Source organism: Ammospiza nelsoni, chromosome 3 (genome assembly GCF_027579445.1).
Source record: "Ammospiza nelsoni isolate bAmmNel1 chromosome 3, bAmmNel1.pri, whole genome shotgun sequence".
NCBI lineage: Eukaryota > Metazoa > Chordata > Aves > Passeriformes > Passerellidae > Ammospiza > Ammospiza nelsoni.
In genome coordinates, this window is record NC_080635.1 from 27,515,897 (window position 1) to 27,539,594 (window position 23,698).

The 23,698-nt window shown below is 37.7% G+C and overlaps 1 protein-coding gene across 2 annotated transcripts in view; it reads right to left on the bottom strand.

Annotated features, from left to right (window-relative positions):
- SRBD1 (S1 RNA binding domain 1) overlaps window positions 1-23,698 on the bottom strand; it is a 124,201-nt gene that overhangs the window by 57,856 nt on the left and 42,647 nt on the right. For both annotated transcript variants that reach the window (XM_059468112.1, XM_059468114.1), the window contains exon 17: window positions 5,110-5,201. In XM_059468112.1, coding sequence (XP_059324095.1) covers window positions 5,110-5,201 — 92 coding nt within the window. The remainder of the gene's footprint in view (window positions 1-5,109; window positions 5,202-23,698) is intronic.

The following is a 23,698-nucleotide window of genomic DNA, read 5'->3' on the forward strand; positions in this document are numbered from 1 at the left end:
TCAGAAACAACACAGTTTCCATACTAGATTGTACCTGTGCATGCACCATGACACATGCTTGCCCTGTTAGCTTTCCAAATCTTCAAAAAGAGTAGCCGTAGGGAATATTTTATCTACCTTTGTTGCTTTCCTAACTGGGTGACACAACTATGTGGCCTTGACAAAGCCCTACTCCTTCATTCAAGAGGAAAATGCACACTTTTTAGAGCTGTTACATTAGACAAGCCCAGGGATGCTGCTCTTCTTTCAGCATTTTAACACAGAATTACATACTGAATATCAAGAGTGTATGATTGCATAAGGTATGAAAATAAAATAGAGAGGCTTAGCATGAGATCTCTAACAAGTGGTTACACAAGCATGGTGTCTGAAAAAACAGCCCCTTTCCACCCCTTTTATTTCACTTTTTAAGTAGTGAAAGAAAAAAAATAGCTTATTTGTTAGAGTAGTCATCTTCAAAGGAAAGATAATTCATCAATTTAATGAAATTAAGACATTTCTCATTTATATAACTGAGTGTGTATTGAAACCAGAGTAAAATCTCAGCGTGATTCCTGCTTCACAGCAATTCTCTACCATCAGGCCTCTGTTTCATTAGAATGCATCAGTTTCCTCTGATTCTTAGTTATTAAGCAACATTTATTTCATTATAGTATCCAAGAGGTGGGGAGGCAGCAGAGAAAATTCTTTGTGAGCACAAGCCAAACAATTGGTACATTCTTTATCTTCCTTATACTATGGACAACAAAACCTCCACTAGCTGGCCAGATCTTAAAAAGCTCCCAGGCATCCAGAAAATGCATGAATTTCACATTTCTGTGTGACAATTCTTCAATACAAGTTATATGTGCTTACACTTTCTATATACTTCACCTGTTCCTCCACAGTCTTCCCCTTTTGTCTGGCCAAACTTGCTCAAGCCAACAAGCATTTGCAACAAGGGGGTGTAGAAGCAGAGAAGCAATGAGAGAAGAAAAAAGAAAGCCTGGAAGAGTGTACATGTTGACACCTGTACTGACATCCTGAATTTCTTATCCCATAAAACTTAGTTTTATTAGGAATACAGACTCTGCACAACAAAATAAAACCTTAGGCAAAACTGTGTGGAACAGGATGGAAGTAAAGCAATGACATCAGCCTTTGGAAAATCACTGAATTCCAGGATTCCCAGGCCCAGTGACAGCAACCAAACCCAGGCTGGCACAGACTGTCACAGAGCTCTCTGTCTGAGGGAGGAATGCCTGTCACTACGGAGTTTAACCTTTTTCTTCTACAAAGAATACCACACCAGAACAGCCATCTCATGTGCTCTGGCAATGAGATGTAACCCATGGCAAGTAAATTACTGCTAAAGTTGCAAGGCAAAGTACCATGCCCGGTAAACTGCTTCTAAGGGAAACTTGCATCCAGGCCTTGCATTGAAAAAAGGCACAAATAAATCTCAGTCACAGAGACCCAGAGCAATTCAGGAGATTTTACAGGTAAGTTCAAGTGTCTAACTCCTACCTGAAGCTGCCATGATTAAAAACTAACCGAAGGCTAATCATGAAGTGGTGTACTGATGCTAAATCAGGAAAGAAATAATTTTTTTTTTTACAAAAGAAGCAAAAATCCCAACAAATTAATGGAACAACCAAAAAAATACTAATTTGACTGCTTTATGAAAACTCCACCAAATGAAATATTTTAACTGCTGCTTCAAGAGGGTGGCCAGAGGACACATGCCAGGGCAGAAATAGAACTGCAGTCATCCACCCAGCCTCACAGCTCCCTCATTACCAATACCTCATTGCAGCCTCAGAGCTGGCAGTCACAGAGCCTTGCTAGAGCACATACTAATAAACTTCACAAAGGTGATCAACATTTCCAGCTTGCAAAGCACTCTTTCAATTGTTTCCATTCTTCTCTACAAAACTTCCCACCCCAAATCTCAAGTGTGTCCTTGGGCACAGCTTTTGAGAAGAAGAATTGAAGGAAGCCCTGCACTCCCTTGTCTGTCAGACTGCAATCCTACTGCAGGTTGATCCAAAACCCCCATTACTGAACTCCAGTGGCTTGCTCTCTAGGCAGAACCCTCCTAATCTGCTGCAGCTGAACTTCCTCAGCCTATCAAGTAGGAAATCCTTTTATTGCTCTGGCCTATAAGCCTCTTATCTCCTAATTCTGTGAGGCTGAGAAATAGCTGTTCTGCTCATTAATCCTACAATGACAGTCAGAAGGGGATATATACCTTCTCACTCTACTCAAACACAAGGTTTCATCAAGCTCTTTACTATCTACTTAGCTGAGTCCCACTCCACAAGATTTTACAGGAATTGCAGTAGCAGTACAGAAGCTTCTGCACTTTCATGAAATATTCAGAACACTTCTAAAGTTGGAAAGACCCTATTTAATTCCCTGCACTGTAGGTAACAGAAAACTGTTTTAAGAAAACCTTTTTTCTTTATTAAGCAAGTGCAATTTTGGCTAAAAGTGCTGTATAAAGACTTTCCTCTACAGTCCGTATATACAGCATTGGTTTAAAAAGAGAACTTTCTCAATCATTTATTACAAACTTGTGTCATCCATGACCTTCAGAGACAGCTCAAAGGGGAAAAAAAAGCCAGTTGAGACCTTGGATTAACTAATATCTTTAATTATCACCCCCAAGAAATGATGAAGGTTGCTGGTTTTCCCCCTATATAGGGCACGCAGCCAAGGAGAAACTATTAAGTTAATTTTTCCATCAGGATTGATAACTTCTATTTCTTTGAATAAAGCAAAAACTGACTACAAACAATTGCTAAACACCACTGCAAATATTGCAGATATGAGAAAGTCCTCATATAACATGTATGATTTAATATTTTACTTTTATGTACCCAATGGACAAACATAGGCCTATCTGTGTCATAGAAGGTCACAAAAAACCTTCTATAAAGTTTTGTTGAGAAAAATGTTAAAGTGGCAAATAGTGTTAAGATCACAGATATCTCACATCAGCTGTACCTTTTATTTTAACTATAAATGTCACACTTCATCATGCAGCTGTCAGCTTCCTTTAATGTACTAAATGCTATCATGTAAGCACAGAATCTGACATGATGTAAGACAACAATTAAAATAAAAAGCAAGTCAGCTTTGACACAATGTCACTTTTCTGTATGCTGCAAATTAAAGGAAAATTGAAACTATACAAGTAAGCTAGTCAAGAAAAAAGTCTGAAAAAGCCTCAAACAACAGTTAATGTTTCCCTCTAATGTTATGTACCATTTTTACACTCAACTTCAAGAAAACATCCATAGCTTTAGCACAGCTAATTACAAATTGACACCAAAATATGTTAGGAAGAAAGCCTGAAAATTCTAGAATACCTTGATAGTTCTAGCTGTCAGTTTCATAATGGCCATGGAACTAAGCAATTATTTTTCAATTTCTATCCTCCCCCTTTTCAATTTCTATCCACTCTGTGGGACTGCTCCAGCACAGTAAAATTGCTGATGCTTTTAAAACCAGATGCAAAGCACTTAAATTAAGGCTGAAGAAAATCGTAGTAATGATGGAGTGATTATGAACTCAAAGTAATTAATATTTGAATTGATCATATATTAAAAATTTGATTTCACTTCACTGTATTTGATGCACAACACTAAAAAGTGTCTGGAATGTTGAAAAATAATTTTGGAGAAAATGAGAAACATGTACACCTGAAAGGCATAATGTTAATAATTAGATTTCCTTCTTTTCAGTGTTTTTTCTTCATTTACATCAACTTTAAACCTATATTTAATACATCAGCACCATAAAAACTGTGACCCAAGGGAAAGCTAGTGCTATCTGTCACAAATACAGAAATGTCACACACCTAATATTTGCTCTGGCCATACCATGACACTTTTAAAACCTCTGCGGCCCAGGGAAGAAATAGTCACAACAGCGTCTGTTCACAGGCAGGGAAAAGGGAGTCAAGCAAAAAGAGGCTAGAGACCTCTCCTGCAAATGGAAGGGCTGATACAGACATTCCAAGAACATTCCTGTAAAAACATTCACTTTAAACATCAAGTTAACACTTTCCCTTTTGTGGAAATAAGAGGAAAGGGAAACATAGGGAATTCTATAAAGTTTTACCCCTGAATACCATGTCAGAATTCTTTTCTGCTGATCTATACCCTCCAAAGGATTTCCAGGCCAGTAACCTGCTAGAAAAACATTAAATCTAAGAACATTATAATTTTGACTGGAAAAGTTCTATACATGAGTGCTGCTGCATTTTCCAGTACACTATATTTGATTGAGTATGACAGCAAACTGCAGAAAAATTAAGAACTAAAAAACCCATAAGGTAGATGAAAAAAGATACAAAAAGACACACAATTAAAAATACATAAGTGAAGTAATACAAAAATAACTTCAAACCTGTTTCTGAATAAAAAAAATTCAGAGACAGCTGTCTCTGAATAAAACAAATCCATGAGGAGAATCTGGTCACGGACAGAGCTGCTAGGAATTTGATCTCTAAAGACTACTCTTTAACCAAAAAATTATAAAGTGGCAGCATGTGCACATTTCCAATTGCTGTGTTAGACCTGTGACATTTATGCGGAAGTTGATAACTTTTTAAACACAAAACCTAAACAATATTTCCCGAAAACTGTATCCAGCCACACAAAGACTCCAGTGATCACAACAAATGCACAACTTTAAATTATCAGCTCTAGTTTTATATTGTTTTTCCAGCCCTTGAATGGTTTAATTATTGCTAGAGATATTTATGTACACACAGAGAAGAGGGAAGGTCAAGCCCCTGTGAGCATGGACATGGGCAACTGTGAAAGTTCATGCAATTCACTGGTTCTATTCATTGCTATAAATTCTCCTACACCAGCCTGTTGAAGGAATACATCCACAAGGATCTCTACATTACAGGCATTAGGAGAAGCTGATGTCATTCACTTGCACGCCTAGGACTTCAAATGTGAAATGACACAATAATTAAGGTTTAGAAACAAAATATCCAAAGCTTTTTTCTACTTTTGGCAATTATTTTATTTAAGAATATAAACAGAACAGGCTGAGAAGTGAGACTTGAGCTCCATGTTGAAATGTGATAAAATGAAATATTCTTCATACCTGCACTTCTTAGGTTAGGGTCTAGGTCTGGCATTTCCTTGGACGCCTCTGGACTGACACTGTAGATCGACGCTCCCGCTTCACTGACAATGCTGAAAAATAAACCAGCAAATATGTAAAACAGCACACAGCTGAAAAGTACACATGAAAGTCCTTGCAAGTGACTTAACTGAATATGTAGATTTTTTTTTAAAGCATCAGGTTTTGAATAAACCAAATGCTTACAAAAGTAAATCAGTACAAAGGAAAATATCCCCATTTAAGCAAAACCACCCCTCCCTGACCTGCAACATTCATTCTTTATCAATTCTGGCCTTACTATAAACACACACTGTGCAGGATCTCACTCCCTGTCTCAATCTTTACAAGAGGAAAGAAAATGAATACAAGAAACAAGTGTTACCAGAAGTAAATAAGCAAAACAGCTTCCATAAACAAAATTAAACCTACCTGACAATTTCATTAAAAACACCTACATTCTAAAGTCTAACGTATCACTTGAATCCAAGCCATGAGCATGCACACACATTGCCTCACGCCAGCTGCCCTAAAACACTCAAAAAGCCCCAGCTTAATACAGATTGAGCCACAGAGCTGCAACTCCCTTCTCAGCAGCATTCAGTACCGTCTTCTCCCAGCTCTCACTGCCATCGCCAAAGAAAAACAGATTGCTTGTCTTCAGGAACTTAAACTTCATTTATATACCATACACCTCAAACTCATTCAGTAATGATGATAAACTCAGCAATTCAAATCAAACACATAATTAAAAACCCTTCAAGTGCTCTAGTTCCACTCAAGAGAAAACTGCAATCAAGTATTCACAGACTAAGTTTATTTTCAGCTGTGAAATTCTGACACCACTAAATCAACAGTATATTTTTTCAAATAACTTCAACAGAACTGGAATTTCAGGTTGATAATTATGGCATCATACAGCTACTGCTCTGGAGATTAATACTATCAGTTTCAGAACTATTTTTACTTTTACTATTCCACTTTTAAAATAACCTAATCTTTGCCATAAGAAGAGAAACCACAGTCCTTAAGAAACAGACCTTTCAGCAAAAATCCATAACTCTGCTTTATATTGTTTAAAATTGGACCATAAATTTTCCTTTTAGGAACATTTATTAGGTCAAATTTTTACATAAAGAAACTGATACCTAGAAACCACTCCCTTAAGAAAAAGCTGGAGAACAGCTCAGAGGTTAAATATATTCCTATTCAATGTTCCAAGCACAGTAACAGTAAATAGTGTAAAATGCAAACAAAAAAGGTAAGAATTTCTTACTGGTTTTTTTACAGATTCCCCTCTTCCCCAGTCAAAACTGGAATTTGGTGGAGTGCTGTACACACAAGTCAGATTTTAAAGGTACTCAAAACTGTAAAGAACAGTAGTACAAACAGACGGGATCTTTCAATAAATACAGAGAATAAAATACTGCTGTCTTTAAGATTAATGTAACTCCAGACCCATTCACACGGAGAAAAAAAAATCCTCAGACCAGGTGAATAGGGCAAGTGAAAATGAAACTATTTCATGATTTTTCAAAAAGATTCAGTATTATGAGCACTCCTTCACTACAAATGACATTCATAAAACATTCCCATCACAGGGCTCAGAAGTAAGATCGTATCACAAAAACCTAACTGCTGAACATAAAGATGTTGACAGAAGACTCATAAAACTGATTTCTCTGATGAACAAGTAATTTAAAGAACAATGCAGCAGAACGTATTTCTTAACCTGTTCACACCTTATAAAGGCAGCATCTGGCAAGCGTTCCCTTTCTGGATATTGCATCCAAAAAACCACACATAAGCACACACTTTGAACAGCTTTTCACTAATCTCTCTTCAATCTTCGTATTCCAACAGGTCCCAGACCTTAGCTCACATACAATTTTTAAATTTAATACACTGATAATATAATTACTTGTATATATTATATAGTAATATACAAGTAATAGAATTTTAGATTTTTTTTTTAAATCAGTGTTTTGCAGTTGTTTTTTGAATGCTGTACTATAAACTGTACTACTGAACACAGCCTATTGCTTGATCCTCTCCTGGTATTCTCTGCAGTGAACAAACTGATATGAACTTGATGGAACTTTTAACACACTCAATATTTTACTGTTTCTCATTAATACTACACTGATGATTTGCAGAAGCAGAAGGATTGCACCAACACTGCCATTCTATGGTAATATGTGACTTGTGCCAAATTTTAAGGTAGGCAGTACAAAAACTCCTTGCTAAAATGAGTAGATAAAATCAATGCTCAGGATAGGAGACAAACATTTGAAAAAGAGCATATTTCCTTTCCTCAAAGCAAAAACATTTATATTCTGGGTGAGGAGAAAGAGGGAAGCCAAGTAAAAAATTATCTCAAGAAAGAGAGCAAGATATAAAATGCACTTTCAGAAGCAGCATACACTGGGTACTAGAGATCCACTCTGAGATGGTTTAGTATACACATGCAGTTATTCTACAAAGTATTTGGTGTAGCAGACAGGGAAAGGGAAGCAAGAATTTCCACTCACATAGAATCTCACACTGCTCTGCCCAGGACAGCAAACGTTAAATAAATCTTTTACCCAGATTAAACACATAAGAAACCATCTTCTGGTTCATTAACAACCGCCAACCAAACTTCTACACAACTATTAGTGGCTATCACATGGTTTGATACGGCTACAGGGAGGTGGCTACTAATGTGACAATGGCACACAGAATGCTAAAACATTCAGCTTGGTCAAAATACTAAGATTACAAGCTTTAGGGATTGTCAGCAGATGTTCTGGCTTTTACTTTTTGACTAGACAGAAGACAGTCACTTTGGTTCACTGACATTTCATATGTTTTCCACATTCTCATAATTCTCTTGAAAAGGGGGATGGCTTTATAGACAATTTAAGCTAATTAAACGTTGCTAAATGCTCTACATGTCTTTTAAATAATGTATACATATTTTATGTCAGGGCATGTTAAGAGAAAACCAAACATGCTCAAATGAGTAGGAAACAGAAATTTACTCCAAACTACTGTGGTCCACACTGTTCTTGAATCTCCTCTTCCCATTTCTATAATGGATACAATTCTCAAAAGAGTCATAAAAACCCCAACTTCATAAGAGATGGAGAAATTGTATTAAGATCTTGCACATGTTCAGAATTTTTTTCTATTTTAACTTTTTAAGTCACTTAGCAGACCAAACCAAAAGAATTGGCCCCATAATGAGACCCTCATTACTGTGCAATCCTTAGGAGGAACGATTCTGACCAAATCGAAACATCTGAAACAGCTTTAGTGAAAAATTAATTTGCTTTTTAAAGTCAATATGTAGTAGGTAAATAAGCACATGGTGATGATATGATACAATGAGCTTCTAGGACATGAATGAACAAGTTTCATAAACTTCTCTTTGAATTAACAAAAAAGTAGGTAAAGGATCTGGAACTACACTCCCATGCTGCACTTCCCACATCAGCCATCCCACAGGTAAGGGGTTTTTCCTCAGCATTTATATCCAATTTTTAAAAATTAAAAGTGCCCAAATCACAAAGCCAGTACACAATATCACAGTGTATTCTTTTCAATGGTACAAACTGGCTTGTTGCATATGAACTAAGTTTTCCTGTACTGCACCCGTCTCACTCACAGCTGTTAAGACACATTTTAAGTAGCCGAGGCAACATTAAATGTATTCCACCAGCACCACCTGGTGGGCCCTCAGCTTTATGCTACAGACCACGCCACCTATACTCTAAATACTTTAAGGAGCCTTTTAACATTTACTAAAGCAAGTTGTTTTCTTACTCAGCTTAAATAAGTATTGCCTATTTGATCTGAAAAAATAATTCAGATTTTCCATCTTGTCATTTTTACAAGAAAAAAGCCTTTCTTGTAAATTGTAAAATAAAATTTACTCTTTAAAATTTACAATTTACTCTTTTTTTTACATTCAAAGCTATTACATACCTACAAAATGCCTAAAGACTACAAGTAACCAGCTAGTTAACAACAATGGTTTCACTAAATTACAATTTTTAAAATTTGAAGGTTTCTCAGGTAGTAAGTTTTCACTGTAAACATTTTCAAAGTTATATAAAACATCTAATGTACGTATAATAAAGAAAAGATGTATCAGGCTAGACATTTGTGGGTTTAAAGATGAATGCATCTTCCTGACATTTTCAAGAACCTTAGCAACAGTTCAGACTCCTATATTACATTGAGGTCAGACTTCTATATTACATTGAGGTTATTTATCTACAATCAAATGCAACACTGGATTAATAACCTACAGAGAAGCAAAAGGCAATTTTATCCCACTTTACGTAACTTGCTGTCCCTACAACTTCCAACTCCTGATCTACAACTTCCATCCATTAAAATACCAGTACAAAGACAAGTCTGGTGTTTATTACTTCGAAGAAAATCCTGGTCACTCTAAAAACAAAGGGTATGCCAACCTCAGAATGGGTCAAGATTTTTGTATTTGGCCATAAAGTGATGATCTGCACAAAAACTCCCTTCACAATCATGATTTAATAATTGTGGCTAATTCCTCTAACTGAACTTTTTATATTCCTATTGATAAATATATTGTTCATAAACTTGCGGCTACAAAAGTCAGAGGTTCCCATGAAGTGCAACAGTAAAAAAAAAGTCAAAGGTTTATTCAATGTTATTTACTAAAATAATTGGGGTTTGAATCACCTGGGACAGAAAAATAAAATGAAATAATATAATGACAAATAACATGACAAAATATTCTCTAGAAAATAATGCTGCATTTAGACACTCAGTTGGAATGTATCAAGCTTTAATTATGTTGGCAGATGTTATGATTAAAAACAACTAATAAGGGGCAAGGAAGACTTAATTAAGCACGTACTCAAAAGAAGATTGGGCTACTTTATGAATGAGAAATCCATTGGGCCTTACTGGAAACACAGATGTCACAAATAGTTCCTGAACAGCCTAACACCCAAAAGGGTTGAGAGTTACACTACAGAAACAGGATGCCTGCATCTGCTGTTACATGTCTCCCTATATACCCATTTTTGCTGACTAATGAGAGCCAGCCAGGGCAGGTTGAAAAAGCTCTTCATAGGAAACAGCAATAACCCCTCATTTGCATTTTGACTTGTCTTGCTCTTTCTGCTCCTGTCAAGCAGGACATTGCACATTGCAGAAGCACCTTGAGCAGCCCTTTGAGCTCCTCACCATGACCCAAGGCAGAGCTACCTGCCCCTCCCAGCAACTCATGTTGGGGCACATGAGTGCTCCACCACCTCTGGTGGTGACTGTGGCCAGCTGGCGCCTGCAGCACAGCACAGCACAGGCTGGGATCTGTGCAGCCACATGTGCTTTGCCACAGGGACAACAGCACACCAGGACTGACAGACCCTGGCTCTGACACAGCTATGGCACTGCTTTTTTTCATACAAGAAACATAAATTATGGAAGTTCAAGATCAAAAGGTTTTGGTATATACTGATTAATGTGTTCATAGAATAAAAAGGTCAAAGATTTTAAAAAGCCTGTTCATTCTGATAGATGAGATAAGATTCAGAATATGGTGTTTCCCCATCACCAATAAAGTGGTGGTGCAGCAAAGGAAGATGTTAGGATCATGAAAAAGGATTATACCAGAAAGTCATCATTATTCGATAGAATCAGGGCAAAAAGCAACCAATTAATCTGTGTTTTTAAAATAATATAAATAAGTAGTTTTACATGGGAACAATATTAGAACCCAGGAGATATTTTCATTGCAAAATATATTTAATACTAAAAACACTGTTAGATGAGAAAGGAATGTTTCTCAAACTTCCATTGCTTCACTCAAAACCTTTAGCTACTACATGCCATAAAAGTGTTGTTTATATGACAGTCCATCTTTCAAAATCAGTCAAACTAGACAAAAGCTGTTAAAGCCATCTTTAGCAAAAGGATTAGAAAAAAGCTCACAGTGACTCACAGTTGCAGCTATTCAATTAGATGCAGGGGGGGACACCATAAGCCTTGAAGTACAGCTCCTGCTTCAGAGCTCACACACACACAAAAATTTAACCCCACAAAGAGTCTTCAGAGACCACACCAAATGATGAGCAGTGAAACAGACCCCACATAGTTGCTCAGATGCATTCTGTAAGTTTCCATAGACAATATTAGGTGAAATTCTGCTTGCAACTAGCATCTTGAAGTCAGAACAACAAAAAAAGTCAGTGTTTCTAATCACGTATGAATTTGTTTTCTATTTTACAAAGTTTACTAGCAACTATGCCATGCAAAGAAAGGAATTTGGTCTTGACCAACTCAATCCACTTTGTAAAGTAAAAACTACTACATTATTTCATACCAGAGACTGTTTTACAGCAGATTACAACGCAGAATAGCATCACCTCTTTCAGTTACAAGCCCTACATTTGAAACAGCTTGCTGACCCCACAGCAGGGACAATAAACAAGCACCTTATCAAGCAGCTGATGAAGTGGCAGAAGTTCAAGGTAATCATCCTTTCATTAGGAATTATTTCTCTCCTGTTCAGCCACAAATGATATTTAGCATCAGTTAAGCTGATGATTTTCCTGGTTGACAGTATAGAGCTTTAGAACCTACTCAAGAGGAAAGAATTAGGCCTGTTTCAACCCATCTTTAGCAAGATACTCTAATCAGTGTTGGTATTGTTGCTTCATTAAAAATGACTTATCTTAAAGTAACAATCTTACAATTATACTGTGCTCCCCAATTTTTCTAGTATGCTTACGCAAAACTAAACTGCCCTACAGAATCGAAGTACAGACTTTCAGACGAAGAACAACATGCAAAATTTAATGGTTTGAAATACCAGATTATAGTCTTTCAATAACAGATAAAATGCAACACTTCCTCCTTGTCTGCTCACAAGAAAACTCTAAGAACTCCCAAATCAAGAACTAGTTACCATACTAAACTAATAAATCCAACTGTATAGCTCCAGTCTGGAATCCTTTATTCAGCTGTGTATGAACCATGCCCTCAGCACATCCCTGCAAAGGGAAGAATGATCAGATATCTGTCTTCATCTTGTCTGAAAACGATGACATTTTTCAGTAAGAAAAGGGTCCAAATGGCAGGTGTCAAAGAGCTTTAGCTTCACACGTGGTGCTAGGAGGCAGAAAAAACAACAGCAGCGTGTGGCCATGTCAGAGCTGCACAGAAGCTGCCGTACAGGCGCATATCTGAAAAGAGCAAACCTCAGAGCCTGTTAAATCAATCTAGTGCCAGATGCTGTTATCAGAACAAAACTGGCGCTGTGGGCTCATCCCCAGAAGAAATACACATCCCATGTCTGCAGTGGAAAGTGAAAGACCTAGGGTGGCATGTCTCAAGACTGGAGGTGACAGTCACCTGGGACTGCCCCCACCACTTTCATTGACAGTTTCAGAAAACAAGTGCTGTCATTGCTCATAAGGCAGCTGGAGCTGAAGCTCCTTTCTGCCCTTGCACAGAGCTTTAAAATCTGAGCTTCAGGTCCAAAATCTACTTCCAAGTTAACTATCCAACTAAAAAGCATTCAAGTAATTTTTTTTTTACTTAAAACAGTGCAGTACAGTAGGAACTTCAGAGAAAATTTAGCTACTGCTCATCTCCTTGCTGCAGCAATGCCAAGGAAAAAAAATTGTGACAATATGGATGATGTAGAATCAACATTACCTTAATGTAAGAGGACAAGTTTAACTCAAAAGAAGCATATTTTATGTGATTACCGTGCAATTCTAAGAAGTATAAATGAAAAGTAGTTGTACTCAAATATGTTCAAAAGTTACCTATGAATCATCAATTACCATTAGAAGAAAGGAAAGTAAAAAAGGCTTTAGGACTGACATAGGAAATGAAAACCCTAGAGACTACTTCTAAAATATAATAGACATAGAAATGGGTACACTCTTTATGAATATACTTTACAATTTCAAGACCAATTGTGACAATGCTCAGCAGTTTTGCATAACTAAATTATCCCAGTGAATTCAAGGGAAAAAAACTGTACATACAGCATTGAAAAAATGTAGCCCAACACCGACAGGATTTTACCCAACCTGTTTTTACCCAGGAGGGAAGCATAGGGAGACAAAGAAACGCAACAATTTTGGCAGTCAGGCTTCAAAAAGAAGAGAAACACTAGGTGATGTAAACACATTTCATACCTTTATAGACAGTCTTGAACTGAAATCACCTAGAAGCACATTAGAAACATGGAGCAGTCCAAAAAGATGATGATGCTCCCCAAAAAGCCCATGAAAAGTGTTCCCTACTGAAGGGCTCAATAAGCAGCCTTTTTTAGCCCCTGTTCCTCACAGTTCTCAAGCACTTGGTGAAGATGACAAGCTTGACTCAACACCATGAAACACAGCAGACCAAAGGAATCTGCAAGTTCCAGAGCAGAAGGCTGTCACCAACACTGTCCTGCCAGCAGCTTCTCAGCTCAGCCAAGCAGAAACCCCTGCAGTGATAGCACATGGCAAAAGCTGATGTTTAACCCAGTCCATTTCCAGCCATGCAAGATCTTACAAGAGGTAAGATCTATCCTGGTTGATCTTAGAAACAGCAGAGGCAAAGGGTAAAACCCTGAAACCCTGAAAGGTAGTTCATGTTCATGTATCATAACTCATGTTGAAGCATCACCAAATATCAAGGTTGTGGGAACAAACAAGACTTTTTAAAAAACAAGATTCCTGCCTCTAAAGAAATACCTAGACCTTACTAGTACCACCTGCATTTGGCACTGTCACTGACAATTTATAAAACAGGGGGAAAATGTCTGACTAAAGCCTATTTAATTTTTAAGCCACAACATTTCCCTATTGCATGCACTGTCATACCCACATCACCCTTCTGTGGGACACAGGACATTCAAGAAAACAAATGATTCACCGAGGAGAGTCCATCAGATTCTTGAGTATAAAGATCTCTCAACCAATTTATTTGTCAGTGAACTTCACAGAGCATTCAGATTTAATAAAATAACATAGCATTAAGAAGCATCACAAGTGAATAGTCAGTCTGAAATTACCTAGAAAGGCTACAAGAACAAGACATTCCAGTGCTATAATGGCTCTTGTGACTCATTTTTATCTCTTAGAACGAGCACACAGATGCAGCAACTGCTGTGGCTAAAACGCAGTCAGTTAATCCAGACCAAAGGCTGGAGCTTGGAGTCACATGAACTCTCAGGCAGACTTTGTCCCCAGAGTGGAGCATAACTGGACAAGACCACAGCATATGGAGGAAAATGCCTCTTGGAGAACAGCACCTCCAGCAACTGTCATTTTCTTTAATGCTCACTCTGGGCCATTGGGAGGCAGCCTGGCCAGTGCTGCTGTGCTGCCTCCACAGCCCTGATTCATGCAAAATTCTGACCTGTAGCTTTGGCCAGAGACAGGCTTTATTCTGTTTCCCCTCTGTGCTTTCCTACAATACCACTGATACTGATCTTGGTACACAATCTCTCCTTGCTAGCCCAACCCTCTCCTCAGAACAGGGCCAGGAGGGAAAGGTGGAGTCAAAAATACCCCTTCTACCAGGGTTGAGCAATGCAGTGTAGAAAGACTTTGCATACAGGGAAGGAACCACAGATCCTCTGCTGCTGCTTCTCTCTGCTCCCTCCCTCTTAACAGTGAGGTTGTATCCAAAGACTTCATATTAAATATTTTTAACCTACAGACACTTCTTGGCACAGCTTACTGAACTCTGAACTACCCAGGTTTACCACATAGAGAAACTCAAAGTAAATTAAGAGTTCTGGAATCAGAATAAATGCTGGCAGGAAAAATTCTTTGAGGTATAAAATAAGAAAAAAGTGTTCTTTCCACATCTTTCTAGCCATGTAGTTTCTTTTTAGTTTACTTTCATTTGGAATTCACCTAAAAACATAAACTGTTTTGGTTTAGAGAAGATGCATTCACCCAATGAGCTTATTTTCCAGCTCAACATATTCACAACAAATGCTACATAAAGTAAAAGGGCTTCATGCAGACCCAATCAAAATTATATGCTTCTACTCTTCAAAAATCACTTCTACAAATTAAATCATGACAGTACACTTGCTATTTCTGAAGTACTCATTTGCTGGGGTTTTCTTTTTTTCTTTTTTTTTTTTTTTAATAGGACAATACAGTTCCTTTGACATTTTTCTGTGATCTAGTTTATAACTATTCAAAGCTGTCAATTATCAGGAAGTGTTCCATTCTGTCCATCAGGGAAAATATTTTTCTTCATGGAAAAACAGGTTGTAAAACTGAGGTACTAGTTTAGTCTTTCCAGCAAAATCTATTAATCCCTATGAAGGAACTACAGCATTACAGTATAAAAAGGATTATAGCAACAGATAGGGGAAAAAAATCAAACAAGAAAGTTAAGAAAAAGAGTAGGTTACTCATTCTTCAGAAAAAGGTAACATTTTTCATGTGAAACTAAAACAACCCCCCAAAAAATCAACTGAAGCTTACTTTACCTTAACAAGCACTTCTAATAGCTCAGTTACTTTTCTGAGACAGATTTAAAGGCAGGAAGGTGTACTCAAATGTAGAGCAACAAAAGCAGATTGAGTGCCTTATTATTAAATTACCCATTCTTCTCTTTTTAGGCCTCTGTGGCTTGTCCATGACTTCTCTGGTCTCCTCATTGTCATAGTTTTAAATATTATTATACTTCTCTCATATGTAACTGCTGGGCATTTACAGTAAGAGATCTGAATAAAATACCTCCAAATCAAAGTGAGCTGAACATTAGGTATATTATATTTTTATCCTTTAACCATTTACAACAGTGGACACCCTCTCATTCATTTTGTTTTACAAACAGAAGTATGTGTCAACCTCTGGAAAAAACCCCACAAATAAAAGTAATGACCAAATCTCCATAAACTTGAAATACATTAATGAATTGCATGTTTTTACAGACAAATTTCTTTTGTAAGATTGAAACCAAAAGGGAGAAAAAAGGCAAAAATAGGTATCTGGGATTACTGAAATAAAAGTTCAGCTATGTAGTGCTATATTTGTTTTCCCCCTTCTCTTAAGAGGGAATAATTTGTTCCCTTAGGTTGTGACAGATCCACACAGGAGACATTCCATGAGTAATATCACTAGAAGTGGCATAAACATATGCTAAAAGACCACTTCATTTAAAAGACCTTTTTCATTCAGTTACAAACACTTAAAAAAAATCTGGACAGAAATTTCTCATGCTTCAATTCTAACTAATTACTTATAAATTTGAAAAGAAAATCCCAACTAGAGTGTTTTTGTTTTCTTAGTTATCCAAATAGGTAAGCACAGGATAAGACAGCATTCTAGTTTTTAAGAGATCCTTACACCAAAATCACAAAAATGCATCTTCTTTTATATCCTACTTTTTACACCACAATTTCCAAATTATTCTCCAGCCATAGATATGCTATATGGCACTTAAATAATCAACTGCAATTCTAGCAATATAATTCCTTACAACAGTGTGAAGGTGCATTAACACATCTGTACATCTAATTACTCATGAGCCCAACAATACATATTTTGCAGAAGAACATCTTGGAATATGCTTTTTCTTTTAACCTTATTACCCCTTTTTTCATTCCCAACCTACTTTATAATGGGTAAGTCTCTCTGAAACATTTGAGAAGCTATAGGTCAGTTACATGATTTTAAACAAAGGCACTAACAAAACTAAAATGGGCAATTCATCCTTTTCAAATATAACTATGTTTTCTCTCAGAGACACCAAAGTTTCCACCAGGAAGCTCATAATCAGTTATTCCACCCTGCCATATGGGCAATGAGCATCTATCCTGCATCTACTTCTCAGGATTGCTCACTATTCTGATGCCTAGATCCTGCAAGATCCTAGACAAGCACCATTGAAGAGTGAGGATGGAATGATTCTTTCAGCTTTTGGAAACTGCTGAATGCCTCAGAATCACAATGGCTGAATCACAGTCACAATCACCTGTGGAGACTGATTGGTCCAACACTCACTCAAAGCAGGGAGAATCAAAGCAACTTTCTCAGGGCTGTGTCCAGTCAGGTTTCAAATATTTCCATGACCACAAACTCTAAAACCTACTACATATTAACGAGTACATTTGGATCCTCTGTAGCTAAGGTGTGATGTTTTGATAGTATTAAGCTGAGGTTCCAAGTTTTTTTAATGGCAGGTTAAAAATTTAGCACCAAATATGCACTTAAGAAAAGCACACACTTGCCATGGAACAGTGGGGCATAAATAAATGGAGATTTTAAGATTCAAAACTCTGTTTTCAAAAACAGTGCTGCACTGAGAACTCACTAAACAATCACAGCTTTCTCAAATGCTGTAAGCAAAAAGAAAACATGAAATTGTTTGAAAATTAGATTAATGGAAATATGTGCCCTGCTGATTCCAGCAGGAACAGAGCAGGCCCACTTAATTTCCACTGTCTGATGTTAAACTGTTAAGACTATTCTTGCAGCTGATAATTAACAGCTGTTACTTTAAAGAAAATTAACAACAAAACAACAATTTGGAGATCAGGGCAATGGAAGAGACAGCACAATATTAAAACAATAATTGTCCAGATGAGAAGCAGAGGTTATCTGAGAGAGACTCGATGGCAGCACAGCAGTGCAGGGCCTGGAGGGCTCTGGCTGATGCAGACAGCTCCTGCAGGGGGTTATGGAGAACATATGCCAGGGTGGTGTACACAGCACCCTTTAATAGGGCAGAGCATCTCCTGCCCCCGGGCGCCGGCTCAGCTCTGCTGGCTACTGCAGGAGGCGGCAGAGCCAAGCCCTGTGCTCAGCCTGCCCCTGGGAGCGAGGCCAGCAGCGCTGGGCTGTCGGCGTGCCCAGAGCGCCGAGCCAGGCCCGTGTCCGCACACCAGCAGCGCCACGTGCGGCACCAGAGCCACAGCGGCACCGGCCCGGCCCGGGGCCTGCCCGGGCAGCTGGGGCCAGGCTGACAGCATCTCCTGCACCCACTGCTCACAGGGGTAACAGCCTCCTCCTCCAGCAGAACAACAACGCATAAACGTGAAACACTCCCCTCTGCCCCCACAAGCAAGGATAGGCTTCCCAGTCTAAGCACAAACAAAACATCAGCTAAATTCAGGTCCACATTACATTAAGGAACTGCTGGTGGAGATTTTAATATGAGGGATCAAATTTCCACTATCCTTTTTTTTTTTTAATATACATTTGCATAAAGGAGAATTTAATCCTGAAATGCCATGTAATTACTTGTAAACTATATATCTGCAATTATTTTATAAAATTAGCCACAGATGGGTATGTTCAGAATTCTGTCAAGATGTTGAAATACTTTCTTAAAAAACATATAAATAACGCTTTAAGAATACTAATACAACAAACTGGCATGTCCTGGATTTGAGTTTAATCATACCCTGAGAACTAGAACAAACTTTTCACAAGCTCCAAGTCTTGACTTCCTCTGAAGTTCATAAAAGCTCCCAACATCACCATCACCACATGCAGGATGTGATTTATGCAATCTAATTATATTAGATGTAACACACTAAAGAACCCCCAAACTTGTATTCTGTTATTAAATCCAATGGAAACTAACCTACAAAAACTTTATTTATAAGGAATAGACATGAACTCAAACCATACATACTCCATTAAAATTCTGACAAGACCTGTTGTAATCACTAAGATTTCAACTGTACCGAGTGCTAGAATTGGTATTTCAGATGAGTTAAATACAATTTACATAAAGAAAGCATCTCGCTCAAAGTCCACTGTACTAATTATGAAATTTATTTTATCATGACTTAATATGAACCTACAGACAAGCATTGCTTCATAATGCTAATATTCACAGTTGAGCCAAAAATAATTAATTCTGCATTTTATGCATCACATACTAAATAAACTATATTGACACAAATCAGCATTTCATCTGTATCTTTACTTTATAAAAACCTGGAAGAAATTTCCTACAGACCATAAAACTGAATAGAATCTGCTTTGAATTAGGTGCCACCACTTTTTTCTTCTCACATAGCACCAGAACAACCCCAGGCTTAAAATCTTGTCTCGATCAGAAAACATTATGCCTGTTAGTGTATGAAGTCCAGTAAACCTACAATCTACTGTAACTGCTTTACCAAAGAGAAGCCAATAAGAGGAAAAATAATTTCCTCTAGCTTGATCTGCTAATAATGAGCTCAGACTTTGCAGTGAGTGAGTGGTCTTCTCCAGAAAGGCCATGAGATCATCAGCAATCTCCCCCAAGGACAAAGCTACAAGTGAGGCAGCACCAAGTGCCTGTGGACACTCAGGTACAAGCAGCAAGATGATGGCAGAGCCATTTCCCTACAGGAGCAGGGGTTAACAAGAGGAATAGTCAATAGGAGAGTCTTAAGCATTCCTTTAAAAGGAGTTAAACATTCCTTTAAAAGTCTTTTTACTGTTCTTGTTAGCTAGAAAAATGGGATATATTAAAAAGATACCATATAATGATATCAAAATTATTTCATTTTAAAACATTCAAATTGAAAATGTCTCTTTCTATTTACTCTTACAGCAGAAAATTAGAGTTAACATTTCCTTTTGCAGAGACAATCACTGAGAAGTAACACAGGAATATCCAGTTTGATTTACTTAAAAATGACAAAGTTCCAGAAAATAACTTTTTAATTAAAAAGAAAAAAAGTAACTTGGAGCTGTAATTTTATACTATGAGGAAAAACGGACCAAGAACAAGCAATAAATGCATCACTGGTTTTACTGAAAGCCCACTTACAAAGTATATTTACAGTACAACATCATAATGGTGACAAGAGAATCACCCATGGAGGATGCATGTTTTCCTGAAACATTTACATCAAATTCAAATGTCAAAATGTATTCTATCTAAATGTTAGTTCTAGTTCAACCCAATAAAAGAACTGAACAGGCAGTAGGCATGTTGCCTTGGCTGCCAAAGAAGTTTTAAAAAATATAAATTTAATTAGGTTTGAGAGAGAAGTTTTATGTGAAAAGCCAATTTATTATAAGGAATAACTATAGCTGCTTATAGACAGACATCATCACTCCCACCTCCAGGTTTTTGATTTAGAAACATCCACAGACAGCTGAGCTGTTTGAATAATATTTGCTGCTACATAAAAAAATCTGATTTAATTAGAAACTGATATTAATTGCAATTGCAAATATGATTAAAGCAAAAATGTTATTTCTATGTGAGCAACAAATTCACTTTCAGGAGCATTAGGTATTATAAGGAAAGGAAAATATCTAAACATGCAGAACTGCTAAATGGATGTGATTACATTTACAGCTGTGCATGGAGTCACCCAAGCAACACCAATCTGCCCCCAAAACTGAAAAGGAAGAAGAAAGCCAGCATCACTCTCTCCTCTCTGCCCTCTCCCCTGCACTGGCTCATTGTTGCTGCAGGAGGGGTGGGTACTGCAGAAGATGCTTCATGCACCTTGTGCATTTTGATGTCTCCGTTCAGGAGCAGTTTCTCGCCTCTGTATCTCTCACCATGACAAACAGATCATTTGTCCCTCCCTCCACTTACTCATCATTGACAAAACTGCTGGGACTCAGTTATAGAAAGGAATTATCCTCAATAGGCACCTTCAGTTACAACCACATGACACTGCAGTCATCAAGTCTAATCCCTTTTCAAGCTGAAATAACCTACTCAAAGTCCCTTTGAGACACACAGCATGTCTATATTCTCTGCCTCTCATGCCCTGAAAAAAGCAGAAGTGTGCTGAGTATCTCCTGTTGCTGTGGCTTCTTTCAATGTCATTCACGGAGCTCTTAAGACTGCCATGCACCTTGTAGATAAGAAAAGTTAAATGAGTCCAGGCAAGCATAACTACCAGTTTCAGCATCACACAAAATTACTCCGAGGCAAAGTGCAACATGGACAGCACTCATTCCTGCACTGCCAACAGCCTCTAAGAGCCAATAGCCTGAAATCAGGATGAGAAATTGCAATTTCAGGTAAATGCAGAGGGAAAGAGCTCTTGCTTGACTGACAGACAGGTTGCATTTGCTTCTCAGCCCTGGAAGATTCTGGGCTATCAGACACTTAGAGGTCATAAATGTTCAATATTCAAATCTTCCTAAAATCCAATGCATTTTGTCTTTTTTTGGGTTTACAGCAAAGGTTGCACCAGTTGCTCTCCTAGTACTGGGGGAACTTGTTAGCAGTAGTACAGGAGGCAGTTTCCTGAGGTTTACTACTAAAAAAACCCTGAAAATATTTTGGGGGAGATTTTTACCTAAAGTTAGGATCTGCCCACAAACTTTCATTTTTAGCAGAACTCAACAATATTGATACTTCAAACTATAAAGAAACTTTTCCCCACTAATAAGAGCATTTATGCCTTAGGATGAAAAATTTCATCTGTCTGACAGCTAGAAGACACTGAAATGAAGATATCTAATGTTTGGCAGCTGAATGTAATCTAAGTGCCTATTCTAAGCTTCTGCTATCAGCATCAAAGCTAATAGCAGACTAAGTTTAAATAAATAAGTAAATCCATATATCACATCTCACAAAAATAAAGGATGCCCAGTAAGAGCTAAAATGCAGAACAGCAAATGTGGTTTTTACAAATGAATAGGTATGAAGTTTGGCAGAATCTCAGCTTAAGTAAAAACGTATTACTGGCAAGCTCACACAAATGGAAAAATGCTTACTTCTCCATTATGTTCTTACAGAATGTCTACTTGAAGACAAAACACTACCCAAATATACAACCAGCTCTGACTGTGCAATAATACTCAGTCTTAGTACATTACAAATCATCTTGTATTTATATAATTTTCATCTGGATGCTCTCACTATTAATCACACTATATTTGCATGCTTCCATTTAAATTAACTCCTGACAGGATTTCACAAATAACTCCTGTTGGAGTTTCTCTACATAGTAAGGAGCCTAAATGAAGTTTCTCAGTCTTTACTGGTGAGAATTTACCAACTGCCAATTACCAATAGCTATTTCACGACACGGTCACTTAAAACACACATTTGCGTTTCTGATGTCTCTTATGTATAAGAAGGACAATAGAGAACTATCCCAAATGCCACAAGCATCATTTATTTTAGAAAGGCCATATTGACACAAAGCAAAAATTAACATTTTAATGATTTTTGATACTGGAAGTGAATGTAAATTAAGATTTTGTTGTTAGCACGACAACTCCATGCTAGTGTGGAGCAATTCTGTTTCATCTAGGCAATGGGTGAAGACCAGCAGCTTAAAATGCACACATGGGTAACAAGAACCACACTCCAATTTCCCGTAATTAAATTCCCATAATTATAAGTTCTGCAAATACAAATGAGAAGGAGGACTTCATCTATTTAAAACAGTTTGTACTTTTTGTTATTTTCAGGTGCAAACCCAATAGTTTTCAACCTGTGGTTCACAGGCTACTTCCAAGATGTTTAAAATAGGACAGGAAAGAGCACAGCCCACTGCAAGTAGGCTTACAGTCTCTGGAGTGATTGTTTTTACACTGCCATCAGTAAATTTTAATGATCTGCAAATCAAAAATACATCAAAGAATGATCATTATTCAACTCAGTCACTTCCTATCAATGCGTTCTATCAGGTAACATCCAAATTTGACTACATTCCATTTCCACGACGACAAACTATAGTTGACCTCACATGTTACTTCAAAGAAAAAAAAGCCACCTGAAACTACAGAACTATGCATGCTCATTTTAGAAGCTCTTCAAAAGCGGCAGCAGCAGCAGCTTATCTGAAAGCCTAAGCTTTTCTGTATGTTTGGTACCAGTATCAATACCAAGTTTGGAACAACTAAGTCTTGGATTATTAACACTTCACTAATTTTCTTCACGTGGGACCTCACACTTACGGATCAAATTCTAACCTTCCATGCCTTCTGATTAATAGACAGCATTTTCAAACAAGGGTATTTAGCTTACTCCAGCTTAAAAAGGAATTAATAAACAAAGAATTGGGAAAAAACTCCCATGTGCAGCTGTTAGAGGAGTCTTCTCCAATGCTCAGTCTGAGAAGCAGTGTTAGGTCACATTTTTCAGCTCAAGTCCAAACCTCAATTTTAAGCTTGGATTGAACACCACCCATCCATGCTCACAAATGATCAGGGAACAGGAGTGGGAAATTTCTCTTGACATAACCTGCTGCACTGAACAGGCAAGGAACACACAGCTCAAATGAGGACACAGCTGCACAAAGTTCCCACAGGATGTACTTCAGCATGTCTGTCTAGAGGAAGCACCTTCAAGGTGCCATGCCCCTTATTCCCTGACTGCACTCATTCTTTCTGCACTTTCCTCAAGCTTCCTGCATTCCTTGAGCCATCCCTTGACCTTGGCAACCACTCAGATACCTCTTAAGAAAAGGCTCCTTGGCTTCTCCTGCCAAGAAATACAAGATGGCACACAGTGCTGAGACCTGCACACGGCCTTTCACGTTGATCTTAAAGTTCCACCCTTTGGTATCTCTACTGATACTGCAGACATGGTAAGAGCATGTCAACAGCAATGAAGTAAGGTTTGGTAACTCTTGAGAGAA